The sequence below is a fragment of the Dermacentor andersoni genome, chromosome 4 (genome assembly GCF_023375885.2).
Source record: "Dermacentor andersoni chromosome 4, qqDerAnde1_hic_scaffold, whole genome shotgun sequence".
Classification (NCBI taxonomy): domain Eukaryota; kingdom Metazoa; phylum Arthropoda; class Arachnida; order Ixodida; family Ixodidae; genus Dermacentor; species Dermacentor andersoni.
The window spans coordinates 7,601,759-7,620,265 of NC_092817.1; the positions used below are offsets into that span (position 1 = coordinate 7,601,759).

The 18,507-nt window shown below is 48.3% G+C and overlaps 1 protein-coding gene across 5 annotated transcripts in view; it reads left to right on the forward strand.

The window, feature by feature from the left end:
* Unc50 (Unc50 RNA binding protein) overlaps positions 1-18,507 on the forward strand; it is a 39,754-nt gene that overhangs the window by 6,865 nt on the left and 14,382 nt on the right. For 3 of the 5 annotated variants that reach the window (XM_072287725.1, XM_072287726.1, XM_072287727.1), the window contains exons 3-4: positions 8,450-8,558; positions 9,421-12,986. In XM_072287725.1, coding sequence (XP_072143826.1) covers positions 8,450-8,558; positions 9,421-11,160 — 1,849 coding nt within the window. In that variant the 3' untranslated portion in view covers positions 11,161-12,986. Of the gene's footprint in view, positions 1-8,449; positions 8,559-9,420; positions 12,987-13,174; positions 14,053-14,324; positions 14,351-14,432; positions 14,499-16,812; positions 16,934-18,507 lie in introns of those variants that run through there. The other 2 variants (XM_072287729.1, XM_072287728.1) reach the window with 2 other exon arrangements.

The window sequence follows — 18,507 nt, forward strand, 5'->3', positions numbered from 1 at the left end:
AAAGAGCACACTGGCAGCTTTTTCTTAATACCTTTCAGCCGGCACCAGACAGCTTCATATGAACTGTGTGCTATGTGCAACAAGAATAAGCATGCCCTGTGCCTATTTCGATCCCTTCTATGATAGATAAGCCGGGAAAGGCATCGTTATTTGCAACATCATTTTTTAACCATGACTCTGTATCAATGATAACAGACAGTTTTACCATGCGAATAAGGCTGTCAGAGTCATCTGTTTTGTTTTTAATGCTTCAGCAAATAACTATTGAGGAAGAAAATGGTTTCCTGTGACGTATTCTTCCGTCATTTCACCTGCACTACTTGACTTGTGGAATCGTCATAAAAATGAATGATGTCTTGTATTTAAACGATGATTTGCTGCAAGTGATGTTTTCAATTGCTTTCATAATGTTTATTTATTTGTACACGCATGTACACCACGTGCCTGATTTCTGTCTAGTCTCAACCACAGTTGACACTGCTTAGTTTCGGCTCGGCATCACACTGATAGATACAGTCATGTCTTGTGCTATCCATGGCACTAGATATGGCTAAAGCTTTTTACGACAATGTCTGAAGACACCACACTGGCTATTTCGAAATGGGGTGTGCACTTCCTTTTTTTCTGCTTCACCTAACTTCAGGCTGCGAATTTGTAGGTGTGGCTCTTATGCAAGTGCTTCTCATACTAGAGTGTGTACAGTAGCCATGCGTCATGTAATTTGATGTAACATTAAGTCTCATTCTTTTGTGCCACAAAATTTCGCATAATTATTTCATAGAAGGCGTCGCAGATCTCAGGCCGTTTACCACTGAACAAAACAAATGACACATTCTTCCAACCTACGGACGCAGTGCACCACTTGCATTCGAGATCAAAACACAGCATGTGGCATACTGGAAGCGCAAAGGTGCACAAATAATATGTGATTTCGATAAATTGTGCCTGTAAAAGGCACTTAGGTAGTTATATTCCGTAAAAAAGAACACGTATGAAAAACAAGTGCACTGCATAACACGCTGAGTAGGTTTTTCTATGGCTGTACTACTTATGTATGCTATGCATGAAACAGGGTAGCTTCAGTTGCCTCTATCCCACTGCTGAATGAGGTGCAGTGATTTTAAAAATGAAGCAAGGAGAAAAGAAGTGGCAGATACCCAGGGGAACACACAACATAGACTCAGTCTATCAAATAGTCCCATTGTCATTAAACAGCAGTCTGATGCATTTAAACTTTGCAGCATGGATGTAAATTGAGAACAGCATGTTGGAATTCTGTGTAGTCTGTTTCACCATAAATTGGTGAACTGCAAAACTGGCGGGCAAAGAGAGCCAATGAACCATGTTCAGCCATGTGATCAGTTGCTGCATCATGTCTGAGCAGCACAAAAGGCATTTCAGGTTCCACAGACACAGCCACATCTTGTGCCTTGTAGGACTGTTCATGAACCATCTTGTAGTTATTGAACCTCTCTAGCCCCATTGGATGTATACCACTTCCTTTTTTGTAAAGCTGTTGCAGCAGCATCTTGGGTGTTTATCAGCAACTCAGATATCTTAAGCTTTATGAAGGCATATGGTAAGTGCCTGAACAGGGTGGCCAAATATCTTGGCTGAGCTGTTTTGAAGAATACACTTATTGCCAGTAGCAAGTTGCTCTTTTCCACATAGTTCCTTGCCTTTATTTAGATAAACTTGTTTAGGCCATATTGTCATACAAGGCTTTCCTTTGCTTGGAGTATCGGTGCTCACAGCTTTCCCATGAGATAAGGTGAGAATCCTTGAGATAGCATATTGCCACCTGGTGTTTTGAGCCAGCGTTGCGTGCCCAGCAAAAACGGTGACTGAAGACGACGAAGTCAAGGATCTTGCGCCAGCTGGTGAACCGTCCTCCTTGTGTCTGACATTTTCGAGTCTGGCTGCTGATACTGCTGCTTATTCTTGCCTTAGCGCGTGACAAACTGGTGGAGGTGCTGGGTAATCTAATCTATGCACCAAACCCCTCCGGGCAGCAGGAGCTCCAGCCCCGTACCGGTGGTTACGCCTGTACACCGCGCCAGCAGAAGGATCCGTGGACAAGCCCCTGAGTTTGGACTCCTCCCAGAGAAAATGGCAGCTCCGACCACCCCAACCGGTATGGAAGGCACAACGCCGATTCATTGTACGCTATTCAATCCGCGAACGCCGAATCCCTTCCACGGCGCCATACATGAGGACGTTGAAGATTGGCTGGTGCACTATGAACGTGTCGCCGCGTTCAACAAGTGGGATGACGCAGACAAGCTGAAAAATGTCTATTTCAGCCTTAACGATGGCGCACGTGTTTGGTACGAGAACCGTGCAGATGCCTTAACTTCATGGGCAGAATTCAAACGGCGGATTCTTGAGACGTATGCCAGCCCTGATCGCCGAGAGCGAGCTGAGCGTGATCTCCAGTCCCGCATACAAATGCCGAACGAGGGTGTCGCAATGTACGTCGAGGACATGACGCGTCTCTTTCGACGAGCCGACCCCAGCATGTCAGAAGAAAAGAAGGTGCGGTACCTGATGCGCGGAGTAAAAGAGCAGCTGTTCGGCGGTCTCGTGCGCAGTCCTCCCAAGACTGTGTCAGAATTTCTTTCCGAGGCCATCACCATGGAGCAGACTCTTCGCCAGCGGACACCATCATACGAACGTCAAGTGAACACTGCCTCACCTACGGACTTCTTCGGAGCTCTCGGGGGTCACATCGATTTCTTTCGAGAGCTCATTCGTTCCGTGATCCGCGAAGAACTCCAGAAACTGTCGGTACCTTCACAGCCGACGCTCAGCTCCTTGTCCAGCGTTCTCCGTGACGAAGTCCAGCATGCGCTAAATGAACCACCCTTCAATACAGAAGCTCGACCGCTAAGAAATGACAGCCCACATATGTCATATTCGCAAGCCTTGAGGCAACCTGCCCCACCTCCCTCCCCGCTTCGCGCCGCGCGCCCGGCCTTGCTAGAGCCCGTCCAAGCTGCCTCGTATTACCAGGACCACCGACAGGCCCCGAGGAAATCAGACGTGTGGCGGGCACCTGATCGCCGTCCCCTTTGCTTTCACTGTGGCGAAGCTGGGCATGTCTACCGACAGTGCTCCTATCGAGAGCTCGGACTACGCGGATTCTCAGCGAACTCGCCGCGACCTAGGTTCGGCCAGCGTCCTCCTGAAATTGAAGAATACGTTGCCCAGCAGCGCGGATCTCCATCAGCTCGACACCAGTCACGCTCCCCTTCGCCGCGGCGGTTTTCTCCGACTCGCCGTACGTATTCAAGCGTGGTGCAGGGTCGGTCGCCCAGCCCACGACGGGAAAACTAACCACAGCGACCTTTGGGGGCGAGGCCGCTCAGTCTGGACGTGCTCAAGGACCCCTACTGACGCGTACGCGAACCGACGATACATCGACGACGACAGTACCTGCTGATTACAGAAAAAGAATTTCCTTGGACATTCCTGTACTGCTTGACGGTCGTGAATTGACTGCTTTAGTGGACACTGGAGCGGATTATTCTATAATCAGTGAAAAACTGGCCACCCTTCTGAAGAAAGTGACCACGCCTTGGAATCAAACGCCAGTTCGTACAGCTGGCGGGCACATCGTCACACCACTCGGCATGTGCACGGCACGAATACAGATTCGCGGCTCTACGTTTGTTGCCAGTTTGAGCATTCTCCCCCAGTGCTCTCGAGACCTCATCATCGGCATGGACTTTCTCAGGGAGCACGGCGCTATCAACAACATTCGACAACGCCTCGTCACTTTCTCGACAAAAAGCGCCACAGCAACGACCAATACCATCCACCCTCGAGCACCTCTTCGTGTTATCGACGACGCTGTCACGTTACCACCGCGTGCAAGTGTCGTGGTTCAAGTGGCATGTGACAAGCTCATACACGGTGAAGCAGTCGTAGAAAGCAATCGCTCTCTCCTGCTTTCTCATGGTGTTTGCGTAGCAAGAAGCCTTGTCGATCTCCACGATGGCCACTGTGAGGTTCTTGTCACCAACTTCAGCTACGAACACCGGCACCTTTTCCCCGGTACTGTCATCGCCTACGCCGACCCGATCGCCGATGTCACTGAGTGTTTTGTTTCCGAGGCAATCGGCACAGCTGAAGCACCTCTACGCAACGTCGACATTAGTCCAACGCTTCCTGAAGAGAACAGACAACCCCTGCGCGAGCTGTTGCTTGAGTTCCACTCTTGCTTTGCACGGTCGTCGAAGGTACGTCAAACATCGATTACGAAACACCGTATCATCACCTATGACGACGTGCCCCCCATACGGCAACAGCCTTACCGTGTTTCCCCGACCGAACGACATGCTATTCAAACGCAGGTGAAGGAAATGCTTCAAGACGGCGTAATCCAGCCCTCATGCAGTCCCTGGTCATCGCCAGTCGTTCTTGTTAAAAAGAAAGATGGCACGCTTCGATTTTGTGTAGACTACCGGAAGCTAAACAACGTCACAAAGAAAGACGTGTACCCGTTGCCTCGTGTCGACGATTCTCTGGACAGGCTGAGGCACGCGAAGTATTTCTCCTCTATCGATCTGAAAAGTGGCTACTGGCAAATTGAAGTAGATGAGCGTGACCGCGAGAAAACTGCTTTCGTGACTCCGGACGGCCTTTACGAATTTAGAGTACTCCCTTTCGGCCTCTGTTCCGCTCCAGCCACATTCCAGCGAATGATGGATACCGTTCTCGCTGACCTCAAATGGAAAAGCTGCCTCGTCTATCTCGATGATGTCGTTGTCTTTTCGGAAACTTTTGACGAGCACCTTCGACGCCTTCGGAATGTACTCGAAGCCATTCGATCGGCTGACCTTACACTCAAGCCAGAGAAATGCCATTTCGGTTACGAGGAACTGAAGTTCCTTGGTCACGTCGTAAGCGCGGCAGGTGTTCGGCCTGATCCTGAGAAGACTGCTGCCGTAGCAGCTTTTCCCGCTCCAACCGATAAGAAAAGTGTGAGACGATTTTTGGGCTTGTGTGCATATTATTGACGCTTCATTGAAAATTTTTCAAAGATTGCAGATCCGCTATTTCGCCTTACGCGTGACGACACGCCATTCCTCTGGACTGATGCACAACAGACCGCCTTTACGGAGCTACAACGTCGCTTGTCTTCTCCTACCGTGCTCGGTCATTTTGATGAGGATGCCGACACAGAAGTACGCACTGACGCCAGCAATATTGGTCTCGGAGCTATCCTGGTGCAACGACAAGATGGGACTGAACGAGTTATCGCCTACGCGAGCCGCACTCTGTCACGCGCAGAGTCCAATTATTCCACCACAGAGAAGGAGTGCCTCGCGGTTATTTGGGCGACCACAAAGTTTAGGCCGTATCTCTACGGGCGGCCATTTAAAGTTGTGACCGACCATCACGCTTTGTGCTGGTTGACCAACCTCCGAGACCCTTCTGGACGATTGGCACGTTGGAGTCTGCGACTCCAGGAATTTAACATCACCATCGTGTACAAGTCAGGCAGGAAACATGAAGATGCTGACACGTTATCACGGGCACCTGTTAAATCTCAGAATCCTGATGAGGAAGACGACAGCGCCTTCCTGGGAGCACTCAGCGGGCCGGATCTGCTCGCTAAACAGCGATCGGACGCTGAGTTAAGACCCGTCATCGATCACTTAGAAGGCGGCATCGCGTCCATTCCTCGCCCACTTTCGCGACAGTTGTCGTCATTTTGCCTACGAGGGGGCATCTTATACAAAAGAAACACAGGTTCCGGCGACAAACCACATCTGCTAGTAGTACCTCAGGCCCTTCGCGACGACATCCTATTAGCCTGCCACGATGAGCCAACATCTGGTCACTTGGGCTACTCAAGGACTCTGGACAGGGTACGGCAACTGTACTACTGGCCTAGACTCACTGCTTGCGTCAAACGCTACGTGAAAGGATGCCGTGAATGCCAGCGCCGCAAGTCACCACCCTTCAAGCCTGCAGGCCTTCTACAACCCATCGACCCTCCACGTACGCCGTTTGATCAAGTTGGAATGGACCTTCTTGGACCATTTCCCTTGTCTTCCTCCGGCAATAAGTGGATCATTGTCGCAACTGACTACTTGACGCGTTACGCTGAGACGAAGGCACTACCACGCGGGACAGCATCTGAAGTTGCCCAGTTTTTTATGCATCACATTGTGCTTCGGCATGGCGCACCGTCATTCATCATCACTGACCGAGGGACGGCATTTACGGCAAAGCTTCTGAATGACATCTTCAAGCTGAGCTACACGAGTCATCGAAAGGCCACTGCATACCACCCTCAGACTAACGGCTTGACAGAAAGACTAAACAAAACACTGGCAGACATGCTCGCTATGTACGTGGATGTGCAGCACAAAACGTGGGACGAAATCCTGCCGTACGTAACGTTTGCGTACAACACTGCCACGCAGGAAACTACACGCTTCCCGCCATTCCGCCTCGTTTATGGTCGAGATGTCCAAACTATGCTACACGTCATGATGCCATATGAAGATACCGACCAGCTCGACCAGTTAGCTCCTGACGTCGAGGAGTACATTCAGCGCGCCGAGGAAGCGCGTCAACTGGCCCGCGTGCACATAAGACAGCAGCAGTGTACCGATGCAATAAGGTACAATCTCCACCATCGACAAGTGACCTATGAGCCTGGTGACCAAGTTTGGGTTTGGACACCCATTAGACGGCGAGGCCTCAGCGAGAAACTCCTCAGCAAGTACTTCGGCCCATACACAGTACTAAGGCGTGTAAGCGACGTGAACTATGAAGTGATTCCAGACGGAGACCTGCCATCGCCCAAGCGCTGTTTACCACGCGCAGAGACTGTACATGTGGTCCGCCTCAAGCCGTATTTTACACGGTGAAGTGTACTAGTGAAACAACCTCCTTCTCTTCTGGTTTTTTTTTTCGCTGTCGTCGCGTCTTCCTCCAAAGAACTTTGAAGCGTTCTTTTTTTTTTTTGTTCCCGACCACAGAACACATTTTTCCGTGTGCATTTCCGTATGTGTGCTAGCGCGTCCCCCCCCCCCCCTTTTTTTTGTTTTACCTAATTTGTCTAGTTTCCATGTACGTTTTGTGTTTGAGCATCGAGTCGATGCTCCATTGGGAGGGGGAATAATGCCACCTGGTGTTTTGAGCCAGCGTTGCGTGCCCAGCAAAAACGGTGACTGAAGACGACGAAGTCAAGGATCTTGCGCCAGCTGGTGAACCGTCCTCCTTGTGTCTGACATTTTCGAGTCTGGCTGCTGATACTGCTGCTTATTCTTGCCTTAGCGCGTGACAATATAGATAGCAAATAGAGTCGAATCTTGATATTTTGAACTTGAAGGGGCCCGAATATTTGTTTTAATTAAAAGAAGGGCTTTTTAAGTATTCGTGCACCATAACACGATGCACGAACTGTGCGAGTCGTGAAATACTGTGGTGTGTAAGTACACATCGAGCGAAGACCACAAAACTGCCCATGCCGGTCAATGCTTGCTTCCTTGATAACGTGAGAAAACAAAACTTCAAGGAGCAGACTAAGCTGGCGCCGGGCCGGCGCGGAGGCGGGCACTCGTGCAGACCGTCGGAGATGAGGGAGTTCGGAGGCAGCTGAGGGCGAGGAGGGAGCGTAGTTGCAAGGAAGCGGATTTGCTGTCCTGCCAGCTTGCTGGATGGCGCTAATTACCTCTGCCACCTACTGCCACTGAAGCAGCTGAGTTGCCAAGGCCAGGACTGGGCCTCTGCTGCTGCTTCCCTCTGCGTGCTCACATGTTTTTTCCTTCGTCTAGCGACAGATCGGCATTGTGCTTACCTTCTTTGTCCTGCATTCTTAATGGAGTCATGTCTTCTCAAGATGACGAAGTCGTTTCCACTGATCATAATCATGTTGGTGTGCTCCCTTCTGTTGCAGCGTCGCCACCTTCAAAAGGCAAAGTGAATGAGGTACTGGGTGTCACCTTCGCGTCCTTGTATTCAGGGTCTGTCTTGCCATACAGAATCAGATATGGCGCACTGTCTCCAACAACCTTTCCATTGGGACATCTTGGTTTAGATGGGTCATTGAAAAAAAACAAGCGCGAATGAGACCAACCAAGCAGACGAAAACAAGCGCGAGTGAGAGCTGACGCAAGCAGATGATAGTGCGAAACAAGTGATCCGGCTGAACCAAACGCAAGTACAAATAGAACGGTCGGGTGGGTCAGCATGATACCAGTTTCCCGAGGATGTGTCACTGTAGGGGCCACTGTTATTGGGCTCCTCCGCTCGCGGCTCACTTGCCATCACGGTGAGCCATAAAAGATTGGCCCATGACCGATCCCTCCCGCGGCGTGCGTTTTGCCACTAGTGTGGCTGGGGCATTACAGCACAACACAGAAACATCGACCTTGCCCTTTGAGAGAAGGTGAAATTTCTGCCACAGTCTTCTTTCTTTTGTTTGCAGCATTGAGGGGTTTCTCCTAAGCCTTTCCTCTATGGCGAGGTCAGAGCAATGTTGGTCGGAGGCGCTGCCGCGTGATTCGGCACGCTGCTTAGAGCATCGTTGGAGCACGGTATGTTCAAATTAACTGTCACAAGTGCTTGCACATTTGAATTACCAGCCGTTTTCACCCATTGGAATACACAGTTTTGACGGGACCACGGCGTCAGTTCGAATTAACGAGATTCGACTGTACAATAAAGTGGGCTTCAGAATGGGAGAAAGCAGTTTTGTAACCGCTCAACCAAATGCTTTCATGCATGTTATTCAAGCAAGAAGTTTGGCCATCATGGAGGGCAGTTTCTCACCATCACATATTGCATCGTTTGTTTTTGGCCACCCAGAAATGTTGACTTGTCATCTGAAATTTTGTGTAGTGGTTTCCATTGGTTACTGTGATTGCATAACAACATGGCAGTGTCCAGGCCACCTTCTTTGATTCAAATTTGCCTGGGCTACTTGTTCCCAGTGAAATAAATTGTAAAATAAGCTAACATAAAAAACATAAAATAACTATTATATATATGTATATATTGACACGTGTACTTATCTTTATCGGGCAACCACGTTTCGCCGCCTAACAAATGTAATCGCACAGCATGGGACGCGCCTGCATGTATCCGAAGTTTCTGGAAAGTTATCGATGCTTCTATCCGCTGTCTGTTGTCGCCGAGACTTATGTTATCTGATTTCATCACCTGACGCGAATGGTGTAGAACTTTGTGGAAGGCACGCAGGTCCGAACGATTAGTCTGGAACATTCGACGACTGTTGTATAAAAGCCGACGCGCTTGACCTGCTGATCAGATTTTCGACGATCGCCGACCGTGTTCGCCGCTATCGTTGTGCTTAAGTGTAGCCTGTTTTGTGGGCACAGGTTCGCCCAATAAAAGTTAGTTTTGTCGTTCACAGTATTGCTACTGTGTTCTTTGAAGTCTCGACCACGTGACATCTGGTGGAGGTGCTTTTGGTCCATGTACTGGACGCCGCCGACAAGCCGTGATCCAAGCCCGGACCGTAAAGAGAGCACCAACGTAGTCACGGACCATCGAGTAAGCCGTCGTCTACAACAGCTGCCAACAGCTGGCATAATAAGCGCCTACGAGTTCAAGGTTATGCCATTCGGACTGTGCTCGGCGCCTGCAACATTCCAGCGCGTGATGGACACGGTTTTAGCAGGATTGAAGTGGCAGACCTGTCTCGTATACTTGGATGACGTCGTCGTCTTCGCCGGAAATTTCGACGTTCACCTTAGGCGGCTGGCAACAGTACTAGAGGCCATCAGGTCATCAGGACTTACTCTGAAGCCGGAAAAGTGCCGCTTCGCTTACGAGGAGCTTCTATTTTTAGGCCACGTCATCAGCAAATCTGGAGTCCGCCCCGACCCGCAGAAGACAGCTGCCATAGCAAAGTTCCCACAGCCCATCGACAAGAAGGCAGTGCGTAGATTTCTTGGCATGTGTGCCTACTACAGGCGATTTGTCAAGAACTTTTCACGCATCGCTGAGCCGCTGACGCAGCTAACTAAATGTGACGTCGAGTTCAAGTGGGAAACGCCGCAGGCCGACGCATTTCAAGAGCTCAAACGACGCATGCAGTCGCCGCCCGTACTTGCGCGCTTCGACGAGCACGCCGATACCGAAATCCACACTGACGCCAGTAGCCTAGGCCTCGGCGCCGTCCTGGTCCAGAGAAAAGATGGACATGAACGCGTGATAGCTTACGCTAGCCGGTCGTTGTCAAAAGCAGAAGGCAATTATTCTACAACCGAAAAGGAATGCCTCGCCATCGTTTGGGCTACAGCGAAATTTCGCCCTTACCTATATGGCAGGCCATTCAAAGTCGTCAGCGACCATCACGCCTTGTGTTGGCTAGCGAATTTAAAGGATCCCTCAGGACGGCTGGCACGGTGGAGCCTGAGACTACAAGAATACGACATCACTGTAACATACAAGTCCGGACGAAAACACTCAGACGCCGATTGCCTATCACGCGCCCCCATTGACCCGCCGCCGCAAGATGACGAGGATGATGACGCCTTCCTTAGAATAATAAGCGCGGAAGACTTCGCCGAACAACAACGAGCGGACCCGGAACTTAAAGGCCTCGTCGATTATTTGGAAGGGCACACCGACGTTGTTCCCAGGGCATTTAAGCGCGGATTATCTTCCTTCACGCTTCAAGACAGTCTACTCGTGAAGAAGAACTTCTCACCAGTCCGCGCCAATTACCTTCTTGTTGTCCCGTCAGGACTTCGTCCAGAAGTATTGCACGCCCTACATGACGATCCGACTGCTGGACACCTCGGATTTTCCCGGACACTATCGAGGATACAAGAAAAGTATTATTGGCCGCGCCTGACCGCCGACGTCACCCGTTATGTCAGAACATGGCGAGACTGTCAGCGACGCAAGACACCGCCGACAAGGCCAGCCGGATTACTACAGCCAATTGAGCCTCCTTGCCGACCATTCCAGCAGATCGGGATGGACTTGTTGGGACCCTTTCCGACGTCAATAACTGGAAATAAGTGGATAGTCGTGGCGACGGACTACCTCACCCGCTTCGCTGAAACAAAAGCACTGCCGAAAGGTAGCGCAGCCGAAGTGGCGAAATTCTTTGTCGAAAACATTCTGCTGCGACATGGCGCCCCAGAAGTCCTCATCACCGACTGAGGAACGGCCTTTACAGCGGAGCTCACCCAAGCCATCCTGAAATACAGTCAGACAAGGCACAGGAGGACAACGGCTTACCACCCGCAGACGAATGGTCTTACGGAGCGGCTGAATAAGACCCTCGCCGACATGCTAGCGATGTACGTCGACGTCGAACACAAGACCTGGGATACCGTCCTGCCGTACGTAACATTCGCTTATAACACGGCGGTACAAGAAACAACACAGATCACGCCGTTCAAGCTGGTCTACGGCAGGAACCCGACGACGACGCTCGACGCCATGCTGCCTCACGTCACGGACGAGGAGAACCTTGACGTCCGTACCTACCTCCAGTGCGCCGAAGAAGCCCGACAGCTCGCCCGCCTGCGAATCAAGAACCAGCAGAGGACCGACAGCCGACACTACAACCTCCGACGACGCTTCGTGGAGTACCAGCCCGGTGACCGTGTTTGGGTTTGGACCCCTATACGCCGGTGAGGACTGAGCGAGAAGCTTTTGCGTCGCTATTTCGGACCGTACAAGATCATCCGACGTATTGGCGCACTGGACTATGAGGTCGTGCCAGACGGTATTTCGCTATCACAGCGGCGCCGCTCGCGACCTGAAATAGTCCACGTTGTGAGACTCAAGCCCTACTACCAGCGTTAACGAACTTTGTGGCTTCGCGTCACTGACCTTTGGACTTTATTTCTTTTTTGTTACTTATGTTTAAGAAGTGTCCTTTTGTGTTTCGCTCTCTTATATTTGCAGCATCGGGTCGATGCTTTTTAAGAGGGGGGTATTGACACGTGTACTTATCTTTATCGGGCAACCACGTTTCGCCGCCTAACAAATGTAATCGCACAGCATGGGACGCGCCTGCATGTATCCGAAGTTTCTGGAAAGTTATCGATGCTTCTATCCGCTGTCTGTTGTCGCCGAGACTTATGTTATCTGATTTCATCACCTGACGCGAATGGTGTAGAACTTTGTGGAAGGCACGCAGGTCCGAACGATTAGTCTGGAACATTCGACGACTGTTGTATAAAAGCCGACGCGCTTGACCTGCTGATCAGATTTTCGACGATCGCCGACCGTGTTCGCCGCTATCGTTGTGCTTAAGTGTAGCCTGTTTTGTGGGCACAGGTTCGCCCAATAAAAGTTAGTTTTGTCGTTCACAGTATTGCTACTGTGTTCTTTGAAGTCTCGACCACGTGACAATATATAAGCAGCCTTCATTTGGTTTTGTTTCACACTTGGGACAATCTATGAGCTGGTTTTTATTTTTATTATTATTATTATGGAAATCGGCAGTTTGTTTCAATGCTGTTAGGCGTGATACACCACAAAAGTGTTTTGATTTCTACCTTCCTCATGGCATGACAGCGCTTGATGCTCAAAGAAAACATACAGAATGACTTAGTGCAATAAATGACTATCATATCCAATGGTTTAATACACAGTATAAGTATAATAAGCACAAAATGAAAAGATGTGTGGCATTTGCCCATTTCAACAGAGATGCTCATGATCACCCCTCTCATCACGTGGTGATGCTGGACACTTGTTTACTGTGTTCAGGTGTACTACTAAAACAAGATCTTAGCACGCACTAGGTAAAATGTTAATCTCAAAGCACATTTGCTATTTTTGATCATCGTGCAATTGTAGTTAATTGGACAACAGCGTAAATTTATCACTGCTGCTTTTCGCAGTGTCGGGTCATGTGGTTGCCGCACACTGCAACACAGCAGTGCGACAGGATCCGCCTGTTGCTGTCACTTGAATGTTGCATGCGTGTAGTTGCCTTTTAGGAATAAAGTGTAGAAGGAGTTTGGCCCATGGTCCATGAACTTACCTTTACTAGCGTGGTTGCAAAACTGTGCAGAAGTCAATTTAATAAAAGCAATCAATAAAAATTTATTTCCCCTGTGCTTTCATTGGCTTCATTATCTGTTTCCTTCATGTATGAGTTGCATTTTGCAGCCACTGAGAAACAGGCAGCCAATGTTTGGACACAGGCAGCCAATGTTTGGACACAGGCAGGGTGGTTGGGCACATTCAGACTTGCTGGGTGAGCCTATATATATATATATACACCAAATATGTACTCTTTCTACACTACCACAACTACCGCAGGTTCAGCTTAGTGAGCCACAGGGCCAATTTAGTTGCCACTGCACATACTAAACCTCTGAAGCGCACCCACCAATTCACCAGCAGAAAAACAGTCAAAGGGAAGGGTTATTTATGCTCGCCCTTTGGTGACGCCCAACACGGTAACAATGCCTAGTAAACGGTGACACGGGTAGCAAAAGCCCCCACTCTGAAGGTTGCACATCTCTTCGGAAGAAAAGCTCCAGATTACACATGGGAGAAAGGCTCCTTGTAGCTGTGCTGTGTACTATCAAGATTGCCAAAGGGTAGGGCTGTGAGAGCATAAGTGTGGTACTGTTCATCAGGGTTTGCCTGCGACGAGTGTGCCGCAGAGTAGTAAGACCATGCACAAGCACTTGGCACTGTGCTTCGGCCTAGCGTTCAGAAAGGAGCAATGCGTGGTGTGCATTTGCTGTAGGTGGAAGACATCATAGACGAGCTCAAGTACAAGCAATTCCCCAAAAAGTCATCGGATGAGAGAAAAAGATGTACGCACCTTGCACTGTGCCAGAGAAGGTCTCTGCTGAGCTTGCGGCTGAGCTTGTTTGACAAGAAAAGCAAAGGCATGATTGTTGTAAAAAATAATGCAGTGCAGCTGAGCAACGGCCTGACCGTCGCCTCGTTCCAGTGTGAGTGGAGAAGGAAGAGGAAGAAAAGTGAACACCGGCATCAGGTCATTGCAATCCCCGCAAGCATCACTGACACTGCAGGACAACCTCAAATCTTGGCTGTTTCAGACAGTGGATTTTCAAGGTTTGCAGGAAAATGTGCCACTTTTGTGCCAACTTGCAGGATGCTGTACAGTGTGGCTTGTCTTTTCTCTGGAAATTTAGTCGTGTGTATATGTGCATCAAAACGTGCTACAGCACGAACAGTTGAAGAAATTGTGTCAAGCGAAAAACCAACCGTTTGGTGTTCACCACATTTCATTGCTCAGGTGATTTAGGAAAGCTTTGTTTTTAACAGGATTGTTCACTTGACATCTGCATGGCTTAACATTGATGGCACTTCTTTTTTACCCCCAGGTACCGCAACTTTCAGTACAGAAAACGTAAGCATGACCTTTCCCCTGATTTCACATGAGTCTTGTTAAAGTTGCTGCTTTACTGTGCTCATGCTTTGACCATTTACAGAGACAAAGGACCAGTTTGCCAGGGATGATCCTGCGTTTCTGGTGTTACTTGGACTGTGGCTTGTTGGTGCGACACCATTTCTTGTATATCTGTGTGTGACTAACTTACCTTGTATAATATGTATTATATTTACAGAGATATAATGCAAGCTAACTTGCTGCCTAAATATTTACATCAAGCTTTGCACTTGAATCTTGTTATAACAAAGTCAAAGGAACACTCAGATGTAGTCGTATATAACCTCAGCCGCAAATATTTTTCTAACCACATCTGCATTGAAAAATATTCACCGACAGATATTTTGGATGCCTGCTTTTTCAGGCATTCTCTTTTACTCTGTTTCTTTAACAGAAACATCACGTGTACACAGCTAGTGACAAAGACAACTGAAATCATGGTCTACATGCTGCATTCGTCTGATCGTCAGATATTATTGTCGTGCACCATTTAATTTGCCCACTAAGCCTGAGTGTTGTGTTATGTGCATAAGCTAAATCACAAAGCAGCCACGTAGTAACTTTTGATCTCTGGCTCACCGTCTAGGGTAGCAAAATAATCAAAAAGTGCCAATGTCATGTTTAGAAAACACGGGTAAGGCTGGAGATGGAAATTCAAGACGATCAGCAAAACGAGAACAAGGTGAAAGCAGGAGCCAACATTTCGACAGGTGGACTTGTCTTCTTCAAGGCAGTATATGCTTTCCTCACCACAGTATATATAGGTGGGGTTGAGCAAAACGAGAACAAGGTGAAACCAGGCGCCAACATTTCGACAAGTGGACTTCAAGCACGGACAGTTGTTGAGCATGGAGCACGGACAGGGGTTGAGCAAAACGAGAACAAGGTGAAACCAGGAGCCAACGCTTTGACAAGTGGACTTGTCTTCTTCAAGGCGACATATGCTTTCCTCGCCACAGTATATATAGGTGGCGAGGAAAGCATATGTCGCCTTGAAGTCCATTTGTCGAAATGTTGGCTCCTGGTTTCACCTTGTTCTCATTTTGCTCAACCCCACCTATATATACTGTGGCGAAGAAAGCATATGTCGCCTTGAAGAAGACAAGTCCACTTGTCGAAGCGTTGGCTCCTGGTTTCACCTTGTTCTCGTTTTGCTCGATGTCATGCTTAGCAGCAGTCGAGCCTGATGTTTTTCACATACTTGGGAGCAGCATTTTAACTACTCTGCTGATGAGGAAAATTAATGAGGATGGTGCACAATTAATGAGGATGGTGCACACAATTAATGAGGATGGTGCACACAGGAAGGGAAGACAAAGACTAAGCACTCAGCTTTGCCTTTGTCTTCCTGTGTCTATTGTCTTTGTGTTGCACTAATTTTTCTCATCAGCAGTGTAAGACCAACTAGACCAACAATTCTGTAGTTTAACTGAAGCAGTGAAGTGAACTGTGGCTGACCAATGATTAGCAGCCAAACACTTAATAGTTGGTGTGTTAGCAAGAGGCAGGAATTAAAAAAAAAACAGTGCACGTGACCACTGCATGTCACCACAGTGCAGCCTGCCACACTAGCTCAGTGGCATTACACTGCTCAGCACGAAGTCGCGGGTTCAATCCCTGCTGCAGCAACCACATTCTTATGCGCAGTGCAATAACACTCGTGTACCGTGCATTGGGTGCGCACCCCAGGTGGTCAAAATTAATCCAGAGTCCCCCAACTATGGCACACCTTATAATCAAATTATGATTCTGGCACATAAAACCTCAGAATTACATTTTTTTAAGCTTTAGAAATTATGCGTTGTTTGACCTTCCTACTGTGCATCGACTGCACTGTGAGATGTAGTGTTGAGGTGGATGATGCTTGGTGTTTTGCCAGACAGCACGAGATGCACAACTTTTGCAATGCGATGCATGGCAAGATCCAAGATTTTGGAAATTGAGTATGCACTACAAAATGGCCAGTTCTTGCCTGATAAAAAATTATTTCTTGTATCCACAGGTAAGAAAGTTTCGCTTCACTCCTGTGGGGCCTTGCAGGATAAATTCATTTTGTTTCTAATATTGACTGTTTCATCATATCCTACTTCGTTATAACAAGGTCCAGCTGTATATAGGACTTTTAAAATTTTCTTTTGTAATATTTGGTAGATATTCAACACATTTTACTAATATAGAGGCTACACTGTGGCTTGAAGGCACATAAAATTGGCCCAGATACAATAATAATAATACAATACAATAATGACAGTCACAAATACAGAATTTTGTACTTTGTTTCGGCATTGTTACTTGTGAACTATGGTGTAGCTGTGCAAATGAGATGCCCTTGAAGATTTTGTGATGTTTAGCAAGGTTATAGTCAGCATTACAAATAAAACAGCATGCTAACTCCTCTGCTTCTTTTTCTCTTCTGATCACAGCCTCATCAGTAGGATTTGTGTTGATCCTACACATCAGCTTCTTGGGCTTCCTCAAGTTTCTTCTGTGGGTCATATTTATTGACTGCATTGGCATGGGTGTCCTTGTGGCTACTGCACTGTGGTAAGCATCAGTGCCTCTGCACATGCTAGGCTCATGCTATTTGTGTGGGCGCCTTTTTTGGAAGGGCTGCTCACCAGGCCACCATTGTGAATTTTGGTTATACACTGGAAGTTGTAAAAGGCAGTCTAGGGATTGTTTTACCGAAATAATTTTTCAGATTGGTTTATTGGAGGAGATATAACAAGCAATTGAATGCCCTGGTACCAGACTGGCAGAAAGCAAGCGCGACTGCAAACAAAGGCACTCTCTTCCTTTGCCTCAATTAGCGTCCGTAACAGTGTTTCTTCCTTGCTTTCTCCTGTACTTGAGTCGAGTGACTGCCTCACTTTCACGTAACATGCCTGTCTCCTTTTCTTCTCTTCTTGTTTTGCTGCGCGGCACATTTCCGGTCGCGGCATAGAGCGTGGAACATTAGATGATTTACCGAAGTCACTTGCCTTGGTGAGTGAAGTTGCGTGTGACCTTGACTCTATGGCTGGAAGCGGTGCTTCTTCGTGAGAAAGGATGCGTGACATTTGGTTTGAAATTTCAGCTGTTTTCATGCCACATGGCGATGTAATCCTTGGCAGATACAATCGTCAGCACGTGATGTATACGCTGCACTTGTCTGCTTAAAGTTACCGAACCTGGTGAGGGGCCCCTTAGCACCTACGAGTAGCTCTTGCTCTACATTAGCTCTACATCAGTGGCCCTGCTAATGCACTGCCTCAAGATTTTGACATTATGTTTGCAATGTCTGCACAGTGTTCAGAAGAGTACTGACCACTCTAGGTTCGAGCTTAGCGGGGCTGCATCAGCCATCAGCTTGTGCAATCTGATGTGCTGCAGCACACATGCACTCAGCCTCCAAAGTGCACTGAGCCCTGCACCATGAGAAATGTAATCGTGCTTGAGTTTTCAAAGGACAGATTTGTTTGCACTATGATCTCTCATGACACCCGACACTATACAAATGCCTGGTCCTGGGAAGCAAATACTCCCCGCTCACCAAGGGCGACATGCAGACTGGGCACCGCTAGCAGGTTGCCCCATTAGGAATGCTCCCTGTGGCTGTGCTGTCGCAGTGACCAGTCAGGAGAGCTAGTGTTTGTTTGCCCTTCATGAGTACAGCCCAGCATCCATGCGTGCGCACTAGGTACAGCTCTTTGTGTTCGAAAAGGAGTAACGCAAGGCATGCATATGAGGAAGGTGCCATAGGATAGCTCAATCCTGAGCAATATCCAAAGGTGGCGTTGGACAAAAGGAAAACATGTACACACCTTGTGCTGTCCCAGAGAGGTCTCTTCCCTGGAATTTGCTTTCACAGCCACGCCATGCATGAGTGGAAGAGTGAGGGCATGAATAAAAGCACAATGGAGGCTAGGCCTTCAGAGGTGGAGTGACAGCTGAGTAGCCATAATCCAATCTTTTTACACAAGCTTAATTGAGGATGTGTATCTGCATTTTAAAGGGATTGTCTACCTCTCGGAACATGTCTTTGGAATGTGGCGGGAATGAGAAGCTTGTGTGTCATATTGACAGAAACGAGCATGCTTATATCCCATAAACAAGGAATTATATTGTTACGTGTGGAA